At 39.1% G+C, this 21,950-nt stretch overlaps 2 protein-coding genes and 2 long non-coding RNA genes across 5 annotated transcripts; 3 read left to right on the top strand and 1 right to left on the bottom strand.

The window, feature by feature from the left end:
• LOC145789873 (uncharacterized) lies at positions 1-2,150 on the top strand. The gene is made up of 2 exons (XR_014328309.1): positions 1-1,584; positions 1,663-2,150. It is a non-coding gene; the product is annotated as an uncharacterized LOC145789873 (long non-coding RNA).
• A 2,438-nt stretch (positions 2,151-4,588) lies between these two features.
• On the top strand, positions 4,589-7,373 carry LOC145824413 (uncharacterized). The gene is made up of 2 exons (XM_082924061.1): positions 4,589-6,360; positions 6,444-7,373. Exons 1-2 carry the CDS (start codon positions 6,175-6,177, stop codon positions 7,371-7,373), a joined length of 1,116 nt encoding a protein of 371 aa, XP_082780187.1. The 5' UTR covers positions 4,589-6,174.
• A 126-nt stretch (positions 7,374-7,499) lies between these two features.
• Positions 7,500-9,577, top strand: LOC145823544 (uncharacterized). 2 transcript variants are annotated; one of them, XR_014365835.1, is made up of 5 exons: positions 7,500-7,591; positions 7,717-7,812; positions 8,471-8,688; positions 8,793-8,920; positions 9,006-9,577. It is a non-coding gene; the product is annotated as an uncharacterized LOC145823544 (long non-coding RNA). The 2 variants fall into 2 exon arrangements; XR_014365834.1 differs by having other exon boundaries at positions 8,793-9,577.
• A 382-nt stretch (positions 9,578-9,959) lies between these two features.
• On the bottom strand, positions 9,960-12,444 carry LOC145824412 (uncharacterized). Its single transcript, XM_082924060.1, has 4 exons — positions 12,423-12,444; positions 11,963-12,178; positions 11,072-11,468; positions 9,960-10,602 (listed from the first exon to the last, which is right to left on the bottom strand). Exons 1-4 carry the CDS (start codon positions 12,442-12,444, stop codon positions 9,960-9,962), a joined length of 1,278 nt encoding a protein of 425 aa, XP_082780186.1.
• Between the last annotated feature and the right edge of the window lie 9,506 nt (positions 12,445-21,950).

Below are 21,950 nucleotides of genomic sequence, written 5' to 3'. Positions count from 1 at the left end.
ACACCATTGTTTTTTTTTTTTTACTTGGTTAAAACCTTCTCCCTCTCCGTAAAAGGATACGTAGGCAACCTTCAGGTTCAACCACTTGCATTGCATTGCATCTTGTTTGTTTGCCCAAGTCTTATGGCCTTGTAAAAAGGGTCGTCTTTGGGCTTTGACATTCACTCACGTCATGAAATGACTTTGAGCTCTGTCAAAGAGGGGCAACTGTAGACACCCCATTTTGACCGGCCGTAAGACTTGGGCACTTTCTTTTAACCACCCGCTCAGCCGAAAAATCAAATTGAAGTTTTAATCCCAAACCTCACCTATTTTGGTCAAATTATTTTATATCACTAATATTTTATCAATTTGTAATATTTTATAATTTTTATCTAATTTTATGTGTGTGTACACATTTTTAGGTGTTTTTTTTTTATATAAAATAATAAAAAAACAACAAACAAAAAAATAAAAAATGAAAAAGAAAATAAAGAAAAGAAAAAGAGAGGGTCAGATGAGGATAATGGGTTTGGGATGGAAAAGGATTTTGTTTTTGCTGGATTCAAGGGAGAACAGAGTGGACATTGTTTTGATAAGTTTTGGATGGAAAATAATTCGGTGAAGTGGGTTTGAAAAGTGGTGGAGGAAATTGAAAAAAGAGGAGGGCAGGTGAGAGTGGGTGGAGAGGAGACACCTAACATCAGAATAATTGAGGTCTGTGGGCACCAGAGGTGTGAAATTTTTATGATTGTTGGCATGGTGAATGATAAACAATTAAAAAATCTCAATCTTTATATTTTCCAACTTGTTTGAAGCAATGAGAGGGGAGGGGAGGACATCACAGGCAAAAAAAAAAAAGACTCTCAGTCTCACCTCTCTCTCACCCACGGCTCTCCCACACACACACGGCACATACAGCACAAACCCAGTAACCACACACTCATCACCCACACACTTCATACACCACACCCAGCCACCCATATACCTCTCTCCCTCCCTCACGGCAGGCACACCCAGCTCACGGACAACACAGACAGACATGACACAGCACAACACTCGCACTCAGATGCACACGGGATGATACACTTACGGCATGACTCACTCACAACACACGCACACAGTACCATGCACACCTAAAGGCACACCCATCACCACCAAACCCAGCCAACAAACACACACACCTCTCTCTCACTCACGGCACCCATACACCTCCCATGCACACACCCACGGGATTGATCTGCTCACACACGGCTACACACACAAACAGACCCAACAGACACCCAGCGAACCCATACATACAGGGAGCACAGCGGACTCATACACGGCAGACTCATCCATCTCTGGTCTCTCTCTCTGGAGCTGAGAACACACTCAACACACACACGGTTTAGAGAGAGAGAGGTTAGGGAGAGAAAGGTAAGAAAGAGAGAGAGGCCATGCACCCAATACACACACACCCACACCATTCACACATGCATGACACACACAGCATACTCACACACATGCACAAGGCCAACGGCTCTCTCTCCCTCCAGGTTACATCTCTCTCTCTCTCTCTCTTTCTCTCTCTCTACAATGGATATAGACACACAGAGAAATAGAGTGAGTTAACAGATTCACACATGCACCACACTTTCTTTTCTCTTGGTCTCATCATCATCATCATCATCATCATCACAGAGCTGAATTCAAGGATGAGCAAAGTGTCCGTGGGCCACCTCATGTGATTAAGCCAAGGTTCATATTTTATTGGGCTGGTTGAACAATCCAGCACTTGGAGAAAAATCATGGTTATTGGGCCGTAAAGTTATGGGATTTTGGTGCTGTAGAATAATAACCCATGTGGATATCATCCACGCTGGGTTGGTGCATTTTTGATTGGCTGGTGGTTTGGTCTTGAAGAGGTCGGGCCGGCTTGACAGTGGGCCGTTTTGTTTGAGCATTGATGGGGCCTCCATTGAAGATGAGTTTACATGGGCTGAGGCGTGAAGACAAATAGTTTGTTTTGCTAATTAATGATTTTTTATTTTTATTTTTTTTATTTTTATTTTGAGTGTTTGTGAGGATTTAATTTTATTCATCTCTCTCGGATTTGTAATATTTAAAATGATTGTAATAATTCCCCCACCCCGCTTCTTTCTATCCCATTCTTTACTCGCTTTCTCTAACTGACACGCCATGCATATCCCTGCTTTACATCCATGCTCCGTGCATAAGATTCGGCTAAATTTACATCTTTATGCTTTAATTGATTATCCCATGATTTTGTGCGCTATCACATGTTTTGCAATGTTTCACATGTCATATCTTAGAAGCCGAATCTTTAGCTGCATCTCATGAGTGAATTGCATTAGGATTCTGTATATAAGATCATGCATATTTTACTAACTTTGTTTTGTAGTTGTTCGAGGGACGTCGGTCAATCTGTGAGTTTTTATGCTTTAGCATGCCATTTGTGTGTGATTTTCTTACTATGTGTTAGCATCCTACCATGAGGCTAATTGCTTAAGTGATAAACTGTATGAATGCCTGTGGATGAAGACTTGTTGTTTGAATTGGAATAATTCAATAAATGTACGTTTTAAGCCCACTTTATAGTGGCAAATTCACAAACTTTAAGCCCACTTTGTCAAGTGGCAAATTCAAACCCTTTTCGAAAAACAAACATAAAATTGAATTGTTCCAATTTGAGCAAACTAGTCTATACTTGTATGCTTCACATAGTAAATTTTAGGATTTATTCAGTAATCAGAATATGAACATATAAAGAAAATAAAAAGTCATATCATGGTTTAGTAGAGGCCGATCTTTTGATCGGGTGAGCGGGGGTGCTCATTATTGACCTTCCCCTCTCATACCTAAGGTTCCGAGCCAAGCATCCTTGGTTACGACGAACAGTGGCCTTGGTACCGAGTCATGGGTTTCCTAATTTCCCAAAATATTAGGTGGCGACTCTGAGATCTGATGACGCAGTCCATTTTTGACAAAATTGCAATAAAATGGATTTTCAATAAAAGTTTTCAAATCTGGACTCTCGTCTACGTTTCACATTGCACTCGTGAGACTAGATCGAAGAGATCTCGGGAGTCCGAACTGTTTAACGCGCGCGGGTAACCCCCCGGGCATGTTACATTCACTCAACACTGTGCTGAAGTATGATTTAAACATTGACATTGTGACATCAATGCCCAAGTTGTTTGTGTTATTGGGTGTAGTTTGGCACTGTTGGTTCCCCCCTTTGATTTTTAGAAAATTATAACATAATGTGATCACCCATGTAAGCATTCACATTGGCCAGTAAATGTTGTCGTGTTCGAAATTTATTTCTCAAACATGGATGATGTGAACATTCACATTACTATTGATTACTGGGTAAATTTAGAGTAGTGCACACTGATGTGAACATTCACATCATGTGAATGTTCACATTAATGTCAGAAACCCCAAACTTCACTCAATACTGTGATGGAGTATGATGTAAACATTCACATTGTGACATCAATGCCCAAGTTGTTTGTGTTATTGGGTGTAGTTTGGCACTGTTGGTTCCCCCCTTTGATTTTTAGAAAATTATAACATAATGTGACCACCCATGTAAGCATTCACATTGGCCAGTAAATGTTGTCGTGTTCGAAATTTATTTCTCAAACATGGATGATGTGAACATTCACATTACTATTGATTACTGGGTAAATTTAGAGTAGTGCACACTGATGTGAACATTCACATCATGTGAATGTTCACATTAATGTCAGAAACCCCAAACTTCACTCAATACTGTGATGGAGTATGATGTAAACATTCACATTGTGACATCAATGCCCAAGTTGTTTGTGTTATTGCGTGTAGTTTGGCACTGTTGGTTCCCCCCTTTGATTTTTAGAACATTATAACATAATGTGATCACCCATGTAAGCATTCACATTGCCCAGTAACTGTTGTCGTGTTCGAAATTTATTTCTCAAACATGGATGATGTGAACATTCACATTACTATTGAGTACTAGGTAAATTTAGAGTAGTACACACTGATGTGAACATTCACATCATGTGAATGTTCACATTAATGTCAGAACCCCCAAACTTCACTCAATACTGTGATGGCGTATGATGTAAACATTCACATTGTGACATCAATGCCCAAGTTGTTTTTGTTATTGGGTGTAGTTTGGCGTTGTTGGTTCCCCCCTTTGATTTTTAGCAAATTATAACATAATGTGATCACCCATGTAAACATTCACATTGCCCAATAACTGTTGTCGTTTTCCGAATTTATTTTTCCAACATGGATGATGTGAACATTCACATTACTATTGAGTACTAGGTAAATTTAGAGTATTACACACTGATGTGAACATTCACATCATTTGAATGTTCACATTAATGTTAGAACCCCCAAACTTCACTCAATACTGTGATGGCGTATGATGTAAACATTCACATTGTGACATCAATGCCAAAGTTATTTGTGTTATTGGGTGTAGTTTGGCGTTGTTGGTTCCCCCCTTTGATTTTTAGCAAATTATAACATAATATGATCACCCATGTAAACATTCACATTGCCCAATAACTGTTGTCGTTTTCCAAATTTATTTTTCCAACATGGATGATGTGAACATTCACATTAGTATTGATTACTGTGTAAACTTACAGTAATAAACACTGATGTGAACATTCACATCACTGTATAATGATGTGAATGTTCCAATTACTGTCAATGCTGGTTGTTGAATGTTGTTTGGTGCTTCGGGTTCCATCCTCTGTGTTTCAACCAATTACATGTGCTCATTTGAACACACAGGTCTTCCCCATAAAGTTGATGGCAAGCGAAAGCGAGGGGAATCCCGTTTCAAAACCAAGCCTGATCAAACAGCTGTTCCTGAAGAAGTGAACATGAAAAAAGTGAACTACCGGTCAAATATAACTGGATTGGTCAAACTGTTAAAGGATACGAAATTTACAAGTGGCCAATTGAAGTGCCTTAGAAAAACACCGTTCTGGCCATTATTTGATAGCTTGATCAGTAACGAAATCGACCTTAACCACTGCATGAAATATGATGATGTCATTGTGCGTATAGTACAAACATTCAAGCAATCTAGTGGAAGGTTTTACATTGGGGACAAGAACATCCAGATTTTTAGAACCGACGTATCACTGATTTTTGGGGTGGATTGCGGCACCAAGTCGATGGACCTCTCTTATGGTGCAAAACCAACAACCGGCATCATACACCGAATGTGCAAGGATGTTAGTCGGTTAAGTGCTGCCAAAATACGAGAAATTCTGAGGGAAGCATTGAAGGGCACAAAAAAACATGACAATGAGGAGGTCGCAAGATTAGTTTGCATGTATGCATGCGTCAAGCTATTCTTTTCTACATCCGGAGAAACAATTGGATGGGTTTTCTACTCATACATGGACCCATTACACAAGATGATCGAGTATGATTGGGCTGAGAGCATCCGGGCAACCTTGATGGGTTCATTGGGCCAAAACTGTGGAAAACCAAGACGAGTCACCGGATGTGTGATGTTGTTAATGGTAAATCAAATCTCATACAACTTATTCTATGTTTAATATGAACATATACGGGCTCTGAACACTCTGATGTGAATGTTCACATTTCTCAGCTTTGGTGTGGAAGTTGACAACATTGATGAAAACATTCGCATTATTGTTTCAGTAATGTACAAACACACATTAGTAGATGCTGGTGTAAACATTCACATTAACAGATGTGAACATTCACATCAGTTGTACCACTCACATTACCAGATGTGAATATTCACATCAGTAACATCACTCACCATTAGCAAAATGTGAGCATTCACATAGTAATAACACTGACATGAACAGATGTGAACATTCACATCAGTATCATCCCCCACTATTAGCAAATGTGAACATTCACATCAGTAATAGCACTGACGCTAACAGTTGGGAACATTCAGGTCAGTAATATCACTCACATTAACAGTTGTGAACACTCACATCAGTAGTATCACTCAACATTAGGAAATGTGAACATTCACATCAGTAACATTACTCCACATTAGCAGATGTGAACATTCACATCAACGGATGTGAACATTCACATCAGTTTTAAGTGATGTAAACATTCACATTACTGGCCTAGTGGTGCACTGTGAACATTCACATTACTGCACCAGTGGTGTAAACATTCACATCAATGTTAATTCATATCCACATTCAAATTACTGATATTTGTTATTTGTTTCAGTATTGGCTGTGTGAGCATACAACAATCTTACAACCCCGCAACCCCAATGCCATTCCACGATGCGTAAAATGGGACCTCACAGCCTTACATAGCAACATGAAGTCCATAACTCTGGCTAAGCTAGGTTTAAATGAGGTAGAAGTACAACCAAATATATTGTGCTTATTCACATAGTGAGACGAGGAACTATCTAACTAACATACTGTCTCGAAATGCAGGTATATGGCGGCGAGCTAATGGCATCACCAACTGAAGCGAAGATGTATCGTCATACAAAATTGAATGTGGAGCCAAAACCTGAGATTTTGTCAAGTGCAGTAGCAAAGAAAGATGAAAGCAATGAGGATCAAAGCAAAGACAGTCAACGCAGTGATGACAGGGATGCATTTTTTGTCGATACAGTGGACCTGAATGATGTTGGACATTATATCAACCCCAGCTGTAGCACCCCCAATGCTGAGAAAGGAATCATCATAGCACAACCAACTGAGCCCGACATTGTGGAAGTACTCATGAAAGAAAACCAAAAAGCTTGGGCTCTTGTACGAAAATGGGAAGCGAAATACAAACAGTTGGAAGAATCATGGGAGTTGAGGGCAAGGGTGATTGCTGCCCTTGAAGCCAAACTATTTGACCAATCGGGCTCATCCAATGTGGACATGGACATGAAGACTTGCATGAAGTGGAAAGATACAGAAATTCAGCGGCTGACAAAGTTGGTCATCAACTTGGAATGTGAAAAAACAATACTTCAAGACCTTTTTGATGATCAGTCCGTACACATCATTACTCAAGTTGAAGCACAAAAGGCTCATGACAGCCTTAACAACAATCCCACTGCAGCATTGGAACACATTATCAGCCCCCCATCAAGGGTAAAGCGCATAAAGCAGAAGGTAAGGAAAGAACACAGGTTGGACGAGTTTGAATACCCCAACCTGCCTGGTCAGAAAAAAGGGAAAGAGGGAGCCCAACAGAAATCACATGCAGTCCAAATTGCACAAGATTTAGACAAGCAACCACCAAAAAAGCAGCCAACAAAGTCCAAGAAGTTATCCTTGAACAACAAACTAAAGGTCTGGGCTAACATGAACAAACTCAACAAGCAAAAAGTCCAAAATTTGCACAAGAATGGCGGTGATGAGTAAGTGATCTTACATATCCCCAACTGTTTTTTTTTCCATCATGTTCAGTTCACATACATACTTAATGAATTAGACCATTTCATAAATGTGCAATGTTGACATTAACATTTTCTGTAATCACAATGCACAGGTTGCTAGTGTGGCGAGGGGACTCAAAGACTAAACATGTGTATTTTGATGACATCATACACCTCATCAAGGAAGAATCAATAACCAACAACGTATGGCAACTGTAAATGTGTACAAAACACACACACACACACACACACACACACACACACATACACACATACACATAGAGTAAAGACACTGTAAATAATGTACTGCCACCCCTCCGGTTCTGCAGGTGATAGATGCTTATGGTGAAATTCTACTTGAACTACAAGGGCTAGTCAACCCAAGTTTGGAAGATTCATCATTCATCTTTACAAGCACATGTTTGGTAACCACTAGACTTTAATTTTGATTATGTTTCAATACATGTGGATATTATTCTCAGCATTACATGCTTACATTGTTAATTTAAATAATAGGCAGATGTGAATGTTAACAAAAACATAAAATGACCTTTGAGAAGATTCACATTGACAGATGTGAACATTCACATCATTCGCATTGAATATTATATGCTTATTATGTTGATAAACTTAAATGATACACACATGTGAACATTCACATCAGTAATATAACTCATAGTAACAGATGTGAACATTCACATCAGCAGTATTACTCACATTAACAGATGTGAACATTCACATCAGCAGTATTTACTCACATTAATAGATGTGAACATTCACATCAGTAACATCACCCACCATTAGCAAATGGGAACATTCACATCAGTAATAGCACTGACATTAACAGATGTGAACATTCACATCAGTAGCATTACTCACACTAACAGATGTGAACATTCACATCAGTAACATCACCCACCATTAGCAAATGGGAACATTCACACCAGTAATATCATTGACATTAACAGATGTGAACATTCACATCAGTAACATAACTCCCCATTAGCAGATGAACATTCAAATCATTAACACCAAACATCGATATAAATACTTGGTACATCATTGTATGCCCTTTGTGTGCAGAAAATCATTGAACAGTACCCCCCCACAAGAGGAATAAACTAATTGATGTACACATCAAGGAGTATCAAGGCCAGAGATTCTTAATCTTCCCAATACACGACAACTTTCACTGGACAATTGTTGTGTACGACGTGAAAGAGAATGTATGGAGGCATTATAACTCACTGCGCCCAAGAGAAGGCATACATGACCCACATATTGACAAAGCACAAATACTGGTAAGTGGCTGACAAAAACAATACTTGTCGTGATGTGTAATATTTGAACTTGGACGTATGCCCTATGTTGGTTGGTGCCTAATATGAAATTTCATTGTTGGCAGAGGGACTACATCATAGCTTTGGTGCACAACATTGGACCGTCATCACCATTATGGACCAATTTATCAAGCCAAAATACTTCGAAAACAATCATATCAGTGGACATCTGTCCTCAGCAAGCATCAAATTCGTAAGCCTAAAATCGATTTCTACACATGTTCCACAACCTTTACCCACCTAAATTTCAAAATCTAACAAGAAGTTTGCATTTTCAGGGTGGATTGTGGGCCTACAGTTTGTTACATCATGAGGGCGCATGTATATCGTGAAGACATTGTTGCCAGCCTAGATCGCTTTGAATGGTGTCAAATAAGAGACTCATTAGTACACATTTTCCTGAACCACAGAAAGACAGTGCAATGTGAAAACCTATAGGTGGGGGGTGTCCACCTATCACTGTTACCCAAATCTGTTATCCACATTTAAGACAATTTAGTTTCACTAGCTTAATTGTAAATGAAGTCTATATCACTGCTTGTACAGATACTTTTCAGTCAATATATGTATATGCATTTTCAGGCCTATTTTGCGTTGGTCATGCACATTGAGATTGTATTTTTTTTTTTTTTTTTGGATACACATGACATGATGTCAATGTTCACATCACAGAATGATCGTACACTTTCTTCTATTTTAAACCATACTACATGGATGTGAATATTGCTTAAAGTGTTCATGTAACACAATATGACAGGTGTGATTATGATATTTCTTAACACAAGTCAATATTCACATCTAACAATTTGATGATGTGAATATTCACATCATAACTTCTGATTATGCGAATGGCAACAATGATGTCATGAATATTCACATCTTATGAGTTGATGATGCGAATGGTTACATTGATGTAAACATTGCTGTTAATAGTAACAACAATGTGAACATTCCCACCACAGAAATGTTTGAAAGTTGAACAATGTGAACATTCACATAATGTGAATGTTAACAGCATGCATTCATCCAAAACAGAACTAACATAAATGTCAGATTGGTACCTTAAAAAAGTAAAAATAAAACACAAATCAAACACTAATGCATTATTATGTTTGCCAACGCAACGTAATCTTATTGCAACCCAATGTTTCCCAACACAACACAATCTTATTTCAAAAATGAATATAAGAATCCAATGTAAAATATAATGTTGAAATGAAAAAAGGTACATCTTATATCGGCTCCGTGCATGATTTTCGATTATGGCTCCCCAACTTATCACATCTCCCGCACCTTATTTGCTTCAGTTTCTCACCCCTTGATGGGATCCTATTCTTCTTCGGCCTTCCGGGTGGTCTTTTCACGGTAGGCGGGTATATAGTAAAGTCTGTGGGATCAAAAGGCGGCTTCTCCACTGATGGTATAGGGAATATGGCTCCCGAATAGGCTGCACGATATGTCTCTACATGAAAGTAATGTTCTACACAATCATTGAGATTGTAGTGGCTCTTCTGAATGGCAATAACAGCATGGTCACACGGGAATCCGTTGATTTGCCATTTGAAGCATGAACATGTACGCCTCGCAACATCAACTGTAATCGATGGTATCGAATGAACTTCAAACACATCCTCGTTGGCTTTGCTAACCTGCCAAGACTTGCTGTCATTGAACGAATCCATAAGCCTTGTTTCGAATGTCGGACAAATAATCTCATTCCATTTGTTTGCTTGGTCACGCCGTGCAGACATTTGCCGCATCAACTGAGTACGAATTTTGTCCACCATTTGAGTGATAGGAAGATTACGTGCTTCTTTAATCCAGTTATTAAATGACTTCGCCGCATTGGATGTCATCTCCCCATAACGCATGCCCCTGCACAGTATATCACAAACATTGTACAATACGGAATTTAACAGGCCTGACCATTAATGTTGACAGATGTGAACGTTCACAGTACTGCCATTAGTATACACTAATGTGAACATTCACATCAGGGTATAATAATGTGAATGTTCACATCTGCTACCAGGTTTTAATAATGTGAATGTTCACATTACATGGTTATTACGTTGTCAACTTAAATGATAGACAGATGTGAATGTTAACAACAACAACAAAATATGACACGTGTCAACATTCAAATCTGTAATACATTGCATGACTATTTGACAAATTAACAGATGTGAACATGACATCAGTCATCATTAGCAGATGTGAACATTCACATTATTTACATTGAAGATGAAACACAATTCGAAGATTGTCACCATTATAAACTGAAAATTCACACCACTACCATTCTAAACTTAAAAAATGGAACACCTTAGGAATCTATTATTACCTGAAGTATGAATTTGCCCAGTGCTCAGGTGCTAAGTCCTTGAAAAAATTATGAGCTCGTTGTTTACCCTCCTCTTTTAATTTTGCAAGCTTTTCATGGAACCCTACCACAGTTGGCTCGTAGGCACAGTCACCCAAACTCCTTACTAGGTGATCCCTAAATCCATTATCAATTCCTTTCATCCGGTCTCTTAAATTGCTCTTCAAGTGTTGTAAGCAATAACCGTGATGAGCCGATGGGAACACCTTTGGCATAGCTTCTAACAGACCAAGATTACGATCCGAAATAAAAGTAATATGGCGCTTCCCATCAACAACCTTCCCAAGTTCATGCAAGAACCACGACCAATTAGCCGTGGTCTCCGAATCAACAATTGCAAATGCAACAGGAAACAGACCTACAACACAACACCAATACACAACTGTTCACAATATTCCAAAGTGAATAGAAAAATAGTATAAACGAAACAGGTCATGTGAATGTTCATATGTACATTGCCCTCTTTACTATTGCTGTTTTTGGATTCAGGTTCGTAAACATCAACGATGTGAACATTCACATTAACGACCATTAATAATTCATTGTTGCTTGTTGAGTCACTGAAAATGTTAACATTCACAGTACTGTTCATTAATAGATCAACTAACATTAGTATACACTGATGTCAACATTCACATAAGTCTGTAATAAGTCTGATGTGAACATTCACATCAGTCTGATGTTAACATTCTGTCATTAGCATACAAAGGTGTGAACATTCACATCAGTGCATACTAATGTCACTGATGTGAATGTTCACATCACTTATAATTTAGCAATCACTCTTTCGTCCAGACTATGCTGCTCAGAGCGAATATTGACATGAATAGACAGGTAAAAAAAACTTCTAACCATTGTTCCCGTCTTTCGCCGTTGCCGCAAGTAGCTGACCTTTGTACTTTCCGTTGAGGAATGTTCCATCCAGGAATAATAAAGGCCGACAAGCATTGAACCCAGAAATACACGCAGCGAATGACACAAAGAAGCGACAAAACTGTTGACTACTCGCATCATAGTCACATAACTCCCCGGATTGTACCGCATCACAGCATCCGAATACCACCGCAACTGGTCAAACGATAACGAGTGATCTCCATGGATACCAGCCTTTGCTTTCTCCACACCCAACCATACGACATGGTAACTCACATCTAGCCCATAATCCCTCTTCAAAATAGTCACCACTTCACACGGCCGAGTCAACGGCTTGTCCCTCACAATTTCAGATATGGTACTCGACACCAAATCCGAACTAACTCGCGGATTCTTCGATGTTCGAACATCCGTACCACAAGTATGCACATCACTAAACCTCTTGATGTAGAAAAAATCATTTGCTCGTTGTGCTCTACAATGTATAGCCCACAAACACCCCCTCTCCTCCCGCATCGCACACACAGCAGTAACTTTTGTTGTCTCGTTCTTCACGTATGTGAACTTAAACCTACATTGGATGGCATACTTACATAAAACGTCACGAAATTCTTGTGCACCTCCAACAAACCGTTGTCCTACATGCGTAATACCATTTGCCCAAGGGGCTGACAACAACACCTTCTCCTTATGGTGGCAAAATCTCCGTAGTGCATCAATTTCATCCTCAACCCCCACACGCAGCAATCCCAAACTACTTGACTGACCAATATCACCCTTCAACTCAACCACAACTTCTACATGTTGTACCCCCATTGATTTAGCAAGCAGTACCATGTTCTGAAATTCTTCCTCATTGTCCAAATGACACTTATTAATCCCAGGTAGTTTACAGAACAATGAAATAGAACCAGCAGACAACTCATCCCATTTCTCACACAAACACTCCACCAAACGAGAATAACACATTGCGCGGGCAACATTTATTACAGTTGTACTACAACCATATGTACACACCAATAGCATAAAGGTATCCATCTCCTGTAAAAACACAAAAACACAACAATGAACAGTAATGAAAATCGATATGAAAATTCACATTGTGCAAAAAATAGATGACTACGTGTACATTTCAACTGCTAAATCCATAATTCACAATATGAAGATGTGAACATTCACATTACTATTAACAAGATGTCAACATTAAGCAAACATCAAAGTCCAATGACAACATCAACAATCTTCACATAATATAATGATGTGAACATTCACATCAGTGTATGATGATGTAAACATTCACATCAGTGTATAATGATGTGAACATTCACATCAGTTTATGATGATGTAAACATTCACATTGATATTAACAAGATGTTAACATTAAGCAAGCATCAAAGTAAAATGAGAACATTAACAATCTTCACATAATTATTAACAATCTTCACAGAGCCTCATTAAGCAAACATCAATTTAAAATGAGAACATCCACATTCTTCACATATTCCACATTCACAAAATGTGCAGATTGACATTGATATATATACTGATAATCAAATCATCCACACAGAGCCTCATTACGCATGCATCGAAGTCAAATGAGAACTACACAATCTTCACATAATACGAATGAACTCCCCTCCACATAACCACGTAAAATGCATATAATTGAAAAAACAGAGCATTCAATCCATATAAATCCAAAAACAGAGCATCTGATCCATTATACGAATGAAACCATAAACTGAACATGTATTCATAACCAAATTGATACTAACCTTGATCATGCAATCCTACAATCGTACAGAAAGTTGAAAAAAACTGATTTGAACTAGTTATAATCCGGCAAATGTAACAACCGAACACCCTCCTCTTCGTCGTCTTCACTCGCAAACCACAGAACCAGACTCCAACAGCAAGGATGAAACCCTGGCACAACCAATCCTTGCAACGAGCATGCAAAACATAAACGTAACTCTCGGAATTGGATTGATGATGAAAAGCGTAAAATAGAAACTGCCAAACTGCATGAACGAAGAAACAGGCACCTATTACGTATTAACACTGTACATATATATATACAGGGGCAAAATAGTCCAAGAAATTATATTAAATTAGAAAAATGGACCTTATGGAATATCCAGAAAAGTTTATGGGACTAATTAGGTTATAATATACTTTAGTGGACCTAATGGGTCATAACAACTCTAGAATGGATTTATTAATAAAAATCTCATTTTTTTAATAAATAATACCACCATTATATTATTTACTACTAGCGGTTGATATTTCTAATACGTTTACCATTTAAATAAATAATATTAAATTATTTATTACCAGCGGGTGACATTTCTAACACTGTGTACCATTTAAATAAAGGGATTTTTATTGATGAATCTCATTTAGAAGTGTTTTTAATTTAAAAGTTCATGAATAAATTTATTAATTCATTTAGTCTCATATATGTATAATTTTATTCTATAAAATTCTTTTTCTTGATTTACATTTTTTTTTAGACTCTTATGCCCTTATATTTAATTTTGATACCCTTACAAATATTTTTTGAACGGTTAGCAATTTTATGATGTGAATATACATATTTTAACATTCACATTGGTAAGAATGTAAAATTGCCCCGTGGCCCGTGGGTGGTCCGAAGATCGTCCCCGGGCCGGGGCGGGCCCGATCTGTTGGCAATGTGAATATTCACATTGAGATGCTAACATTCATATTGATAGAAATGTAAAATTGACCCGCAGCCCGCCACTGACCCGTGGGCTGCCCAGGGCGGGGCCGGCCCGGCCCGTTGACAATGTGAATATTCACATTAACATATTAACATTCACGTTGATAGGAGTGTAAAATTGACCCGCGGCCCATAGGCGGCCCGAAACCCGCCCGCGGGCCCAGCCCGGCCCGTTTACAATGTGAATATTCATATTGACATGTTAACATTCACATTGACAGGAATGTAAAATTGGCCCGCGGCCCGTGGACGGCCCGAAGCCCGCCCGTTGCCCGAGGCGGGCTGTAAATATTCATATTTTAACATTCATATTGATAAGAATGTAAAATTGGCCCGTGGCCCGTGGGCGGTCCGAAGCTCGCCCCCGAGCCGGAGCGAGTCCGGTCCGTTGACAATGTGAATATTTCACATTGACATGTTAACATTCACATTGATAGAAGTGTAAAATTGGCCCGCGGCCCGTGGGTAGCTCGAAACCCGCCGCGGCCTGTGGGCTGCCCGGGGCGGGCCCAGCCCGGCCCGTTGACAATGTGAATATTCACATTAACATATTAACATTCACGTTGATAGGAGTGTAAAATTGACCCGCGACCCGTAGGAGGCCCAAAACTCGCCCGCGGGCCCGGCCCGGCCCGGCCCGTTTACAATGTGAATATTTGCATTGACATGTTAACATTCACATTAATAAGAGTGTAAAATTGGCCTGCGGCCCGTGGGCGGCCCGAAACACTCCCGCGGGCCCGGCCTGGCCCGTTTACAATGTGAATATTCACATTGACATATTAACATTCATATTGATAAGAGTGTAAAATTGGCCCGCAGCCCGTGGGCGGCCAGAAGCCCGCCCGTTACCCGGGGTGGGGCAGGCTGTAAATATTCATATTTTAACATTCATATTAGTAAGAATGTAAATTTGGCCCGGGGCCCATGGGCGGTCTGAAAGCTATCCCCTGGGCCGGGGCGGGCCCGGTCCGTTGACAATGTAAATATTTACATTGACATGTTAACATTCACATTGATAGAAGTGGAAAATTGACCCGCGGCTCGTGGGCGGCCCGAAACCTGCCCGTGGCCCGTGGGCTGCCCGAGGCAGGCCCAGCCCGGCCCGTTGACAATGTGAACATTCACATTAATATATTAACATTTACGTTGATAGGAGTGTAAAATTGACCCGGGGCCCGTAGGCGGCCCGAAACCCGCCTGCCGGCCCAACCCGTTTACAATATGAATATTCACATTGACATGTTAACATTAACACTAATAGGAGTGTAAAATTGGCCCGCGGCCCGGAGCGGGTTCGATCTGTTAACAATGTGAATATTCACATAATATTCACATTGAGAGGAGTGTAAAATTGGCCCGCGGCCCGTGGGCCACCCGAAGCCCTCCAGCGGCCTGGGGCAAGCTTGTTTGGGCCCAGGCCCGAGCCCAGTCCGAGAACTTGGGCTAGGACCTAGGCCATCACTTTGAAGCTCGATCCGCATAAGGCCCATTTAAGGCTCGGCCCGCTAGAGGCCCGGTGTCTTTTTAGTGAAAAATAATAAAATTTTAGGAGAAAAAATTAAAAAGAATTAAAAAAATGGCGAGGCTCACCCAAGCCCAAGTCTAGGCCCAAGCCCCTTGGCTCGACCCATCGGGGCACCCAAAGCCTGAATACCTTTGTGCCAAGGCTAGGGCCTAGGCCTAATTTTTTGGCCCGTGGCCCGGTCCAGTCCGGCCCGAATTTTGGCAAGCACCCACAAGGCTTTACATGGGTTGGCCCCAGCCTGGGCTGGGCCGAGCCCCTACACATTGATGATATGAACATTCACATTGACGGTGTGAACATTCACATTAGGGGTATTTTGGTAATTATGTCACTCATAGGATGTGAACATTCACATTAGGGGTATTTGGTAAGGGAATGGCTTCTGTCCAGTCCTTAATCGGACTTGACCATGCTGTTGGGCCCGTGAAGGCCCACCACGGGTCCCGTTTTGATAATCTGAACCGTTGAATGTGTAGAACTCGTCGAGTATTATATGCATCTAAAAAATCACATTGATCGGATATCGATAGCTATGTGATCAAAATAGATTTTTGTCAACCGTTAATTTATTCATCGTCCATTTTTTTTTTTATACAAAACTGATTTGATCACATAGCTATCGATATTCGATTAATGTGATTTTTTACAAGCATATAGTACTCGAGGAGTTCTATACATTGACGGTTCAGATTATCAAAATGGGATCCGTAGTAGGCCCCCACGGGCCCAACAGCACAGTCTAGTCCGATTAAGGACTGGACAGAAGCCATGCCTTTTTGGTAATTATGTCACCCATAGGACTTACTGAAACATAAGAAAATAATATGGACTAAATGGAACATAAGTAGATGAAAAGGGTATTTTAGTCTTCTTACCTCAAATAAGAACATTCACATGGACAGTGTGAACATTCACATTGACGATATGAACATTCACATTAGGGGTATTTTGGTAATTATGTCACCCATAGGATGTGAACATTCACGTTAGGGGTATTTTGATAATTATGTCACCCATAGGACTTATTGAAACATAAGAAAATAATGTGCACTAAATGGAACATAAGTAGATGAAAGGGTATTTTGGTCTTCTTACCTCAAATAGGAACATTTACATTGACGGTGTGAACATTCACATTGACGATGTGAACATTCACATTAGTGGTATTTTGGTAATTATGTCACCCATAGGACTTATTGAAACGTAAGAAAATAATGTGGACTAAATGGAATATAAGTAGATGAAAAGACTATTTTCGTCTTCCTACCTCAAATAGGAACATTCACATTGACAGTGTGAACATTCACATTGACGATGTGGACATTCACATTAGGGGTATTTTGATAATTATGTCACCCATAGGATGTGAACATTCACATTAGAGGTATTTTGGTAATTATGTCACCCATAGGACTTATTAAAACATAAGAAAATAATGTGGATTAAATGGAACATTAGTAGATGAAAAGGGTATTTTGGTCTTCTTACCTCAAATAGGAATATTCACATTGACGGTGTGAATATTCACATTAGGGGTATTTTGGTAATTATATCACCCATAGGACTTATTGAAACATAAGAAAATAATGTGCATTAAATGGAACATAAATAGATAAAAAGGGTATTTTGGTCTTCTTACCTCAAATATGACCTAATGGCATAGTCAAAAAAAAATATAAATTGGATGAAATAAAGCTCTTAGCAAAAGAATTTATCAAAAAAGTTCTAATAAATAAATAATAATAAAAATAAAAAATAAAACTAATATTATAATATATAACTCAAGTGGCATGAGTATAGTCCTCAATGCATTGATATAGACAGTCAACAATAGGCATGGTAGGGGCGTAATTATTGAATTATTTGATATTGTTATGGATAAATTACACTGATATCCGGAGGTTCTGTTCAATATATATTTTCTTCTCATATTTAAAAAAACTATAATTACCTTTTATCAGATTAAAATGATATATTTATCTTTTAATCTTTATACATATAAAATAATAAAATAATATTAATATTTTATTCATATTATTTAAAGAGAAATAATAATCATCTTTTTTAATTTAATTCACACAAAAAAGTGTTTTTTTTTTAATTTTTTGTATTTTTTTATTGATTTTTTTATATTTTAAATATTTTTTTTTTATTTTTAGATACATCTAATTTAAATATACTTAAGAAATATAATATTTTGTGATTTTTTTTTAAATTCACCAAATACAAATATATATATATATATATAAATACAAAAATTCAGTAATACTATAACAAATGTGAATGATGGTATTTGGTAATAATATAATAAATGTGAGTGAATGGACGGAAAAAAAAAATAATGGTGGAAATAAAAATGAAAAATCCGATTAATATATAAAAATTTATACAAAAAATATCATAAAAATATTGTGATAGTGATATTGTAAATATAAATCATGTTTAAAAAGAATAAATGGTAGGAAAAAGAGCAAAATAGTCATTTAAAAAATTTTACGACAAGATATCAGTAATTCATAAAATAATTTGTAATGAGATTACAAACCTTAAATAGAAAAATATAATTTTTCAAATGTGAGAAATGAATCTATATTAAATAAAAATTTCAAGAGGGTCAATATAATTTACCCTATTGTTATTTACAAAAATTAGTTAATACTGTTACTTTTTGGTGTCTCTATTTACACACCATCTTTTATCTTAAGACACACCATTAATTAATTTATTTTTTATTACAATATTAATCTAATGCAAAATGACCACAAAGAACTATCCCCTTCATCCATGAACCTTAACCTAAACTATTGATAGCCACTACCACCGGCCAACCATCACTGATTTGTCAACAACCACACTTTACCACCACCGCGACCGCCTCCACTTCTTCTTGCTGTCGCTACTCTATTACCCTCCTTTTCAAATCCTATCGCCACAGAGACTTACGACCACCACCATCGCAGCTCCCTTTGATAACCTTCACATCATCGATCCATGATCCTTCTTTTTCTTCTTCTATCATGGCTGCTAGTTATGGGTAGAGTTAGGGTTGAACAAGAATGAGAAATGAAGAAGGGTTACAACAGTGTGCTGGCGGCAAAGTTTGAGCAACTATTGGTGAAAACAAGGGTTTGCAGCAGTGTGGCGGTGACAAATTTTGCAGTAACTGTTAGCGACAGAGAGGTTTGGATTGTTGTTTCCTTAAACAGTAGTGGTAGGGGCGAAGATGAGGGTTGCGACAAGGAGGGGAGATGGGTGGAGGTCGGTGGTTGACCTCCGACAATGGGCAAGGGCTTGGGTTAAGATCAAAGTTAGTTGGAGAAGATTATAGATAAGGAGTGAGAGTAAAGGTAAAGATAGAAGATTGTAATGTGTATTAAGTAAATTTTTTATTTATCAAATTATTAAAAATATACCTTAAATAATAATATACTTTAAAGATAATGCGTAAATAGAGACACCGTTACTTCTGTCGGTAAATCAGCCCTTAAAGTGATTAACGTTTTGTTCTTTCAGAATTTCGCCCCATGCCATGAGTGTTGTTAGGGGTGTGCATAATACCGCCGAAACCGCCGAAACCGCCAAAACCGCACCGAACCGCACCGCCAAGGCAAATTCGTTATTATTTGTCAATCGAACCGCCGGTTTTTGATAAGAAAAATGGCAAATTCTAGTGACACTTTTATCAATCCGCCGGTTTCTATTTTTCTTCTAAACCGCACCGACCCGCACCGCTATTAAATCATGTTTTATAAGATTCTAAAAATTCTTTTTTACTTAAGTTTGCTTGTTGTTCTATACCTTAGAATATAGTATTACATTACTGCTCGAGGGGAATTTTATGTATTGTATTTGATCATTGTAGCTTCCATAGATGCTTGTAATGAACTGATGGCATAGTCGTTGATATTATCATGTTGTTGCTACACTTGCTGCATCAGAAGAAAGTTTCGCAAGATGCTTAACATCACGGTATCTCTCTTTTTTTTTTACTCTTTGATTTAAGTTTTGTAATTTGAATTATATTTTTTACAAACCGCCAATCCGCCCGAACCGCCAAGGCAAATCCGCCATTATTTGCCAACCGAACCGCCGATTTTAGATAAGGAAAATGGCAAATTCTAGTGACACTTTTATCAATCCGCCACCCGCCATACGATTTCTATTTTTCTCTCAAACCGCACCGACCCGCACCGCGCACACCCCTAAGTGTTGTTACGGGAAAGTATAAAATATTGCAGGAGTACTACTTGGTTGTATTTTTAATTAATTATTATTTATCATATTTTTTTATATCTCTTATTATTTAAGATAATATTTTATCTACTTATTTTTTTGTTATTAATCACACTATTATAAAATAGGGATTTTTATTGATAAGTCCAATTTAGAAGTGTTTTAACCCAAGAAGTCCATGAAGGAATTTTTTAACCCATTTAGTCCCATGTATGTATAGTTTTATTCTATAAAGTCCATTTTCTTGATTTACACTATTTTCTTGGACACTTATGCCCTTATATTTAATTTTGATACCCTTATAAATATTTTTTGAACGATTAGCAATTTAATGATGTGAACATTCATATTTTAAAATTCACATTAGTAGGAATGTAAAATTGGCCCGTGGGCGGCCCGAAACCCGGCCGCGAGCCGGGGCGGGCCGTTGACAATGTAAATATTCACATTGACATATTAACATTCACATTAATAGAAGTGTAAAATTGACCCTCGTCCTGTGGCGGCGCGAAACCCGCCCGCGACCCATGGCCGGCCCGGGGCGGTCCCGGTCCGACCCGTCGACAATGTGAATATTCACATTGACATGTTAACATTCACATTAATAAGAGCATAAAATTGGGTCGCGGCTCATGGGCGGCCAAAAGCCCGCCCACGGCCCGGGGCGGGCCCGGCCCGTTGACAACGTGAATATTCACATTGACATGTTAACATTCACATTGATAGGAGTATAAAATTAGCCCGCGCCTCATGGCTGCCCAAAACCCGCCGACGGCCCGTGGGCGGGCCCGGCCTGGCCTGTTGACAATGTGAATGTTCACATTGACATGTTAACATTCACATTGATAAGAGTATAAAACTGGACAGCAGCCCAGGGCGAGCCCGACCCGGCCCGGCCCGGCCCGTTGACAATGTGAATATTCACATTGACATGTTAACATTCACATTAATAGGAGTGTAAAATTGGCCCCCGTCCCGTGACGGCGCGAAACTCGCCCGCGGTCCATGAGCGGCCCGGGGCGGGCCCGGTCCGGCCCATTGACAATGTGAATATTCACATTGACATGTTAACATTCGCATTGATAAGAGTATAAAATTGGGCCGCGGCCCATGGGCGGCCAAAAGCCCGCCCGCGGCCCGAGGCGGGCCCGACCCGGCCCGTTGTCAATGTGAATATTCACATTGACATGTTAACATTCACATTAATAGGAGTGTAAAATTGGCCCCCGTCCCGTGATGGCGCGAAACCCGCCCGCGGCCTATGGGCGGCCCGAGGCGGGCCCGGTCCGACCCGTTGACAATGTGAATATTCACATTGACATGTTAACATTCACATTAATAAGAATATAAAATTGGCCCGCGGCCCATGGACGGCCAAAAGCCCGCCCGCTGCCCGGAGCGGGCCCGACCCAGCCCGGCCTGTTGACAATGTGAATATTCACATTGACATGTTAACATTCACA

The sequence above is a fragment of the Camellia sinensis genome, chromosome 4, assembly GCF_055761805.1.
Source record: "Camellia sinensis isolate YWXY chromosome 4, ASM5576180v1, whole genome shotgun sequence".
Taxonomy (NCBI): Eukaryota; Viridiplantae; Streptophyta; class Magnoliopsida; order Ericales; family Theaceae; genus Camellia; species Camellia sinensis.
The sequence above is the reverse complement of the archived record's forward strand: the minus strand, read 5'-3'. Positions and strand labels throughout refer to the sequence as shown.

What these genes read in the sequence shown, in the direction of transcription:
- LOC145824412 (XM_082924060.1), bottom strand. Translation starts at nt 12,444, where the DNA reads ATGATTTTTTCTACATCAAGAG. An exon ending in GGCGAAAGACGGGAACAATG is followed by an intron (nt 11,469 to 11,962) that starts GTTAGAAGTTTT and finishes GTTGTGTTGTAG; the next exon opens with GTCTGTTTCCTGTTGCATTT. An exon ending in TGGGCAAATTCATACTTCAG is followed by an intron (nt 10,603 to 11,071) that starts GTAATAATAGAT and finishes TATACTGTGCAG; the next exon opens with GGGCATGCGTTATGGGGAGA.
- LOC145824413 (XM_082924061.1), top strand. Translation starts at nt 6,175, where the DNA reads ATGTTAATTCATATCCACATTCAAATTACTGATATTTGTTATTTGTTT. An exon ending in CTAAGCTAGGTTTAAATGAG is followed by an intron (nt 6,361 to 6,443) that starts GTAGAAGTACAA and finishes CTCGAAATGCAG; the next exon opens with GTATATGGCGGCGAGCTAAT.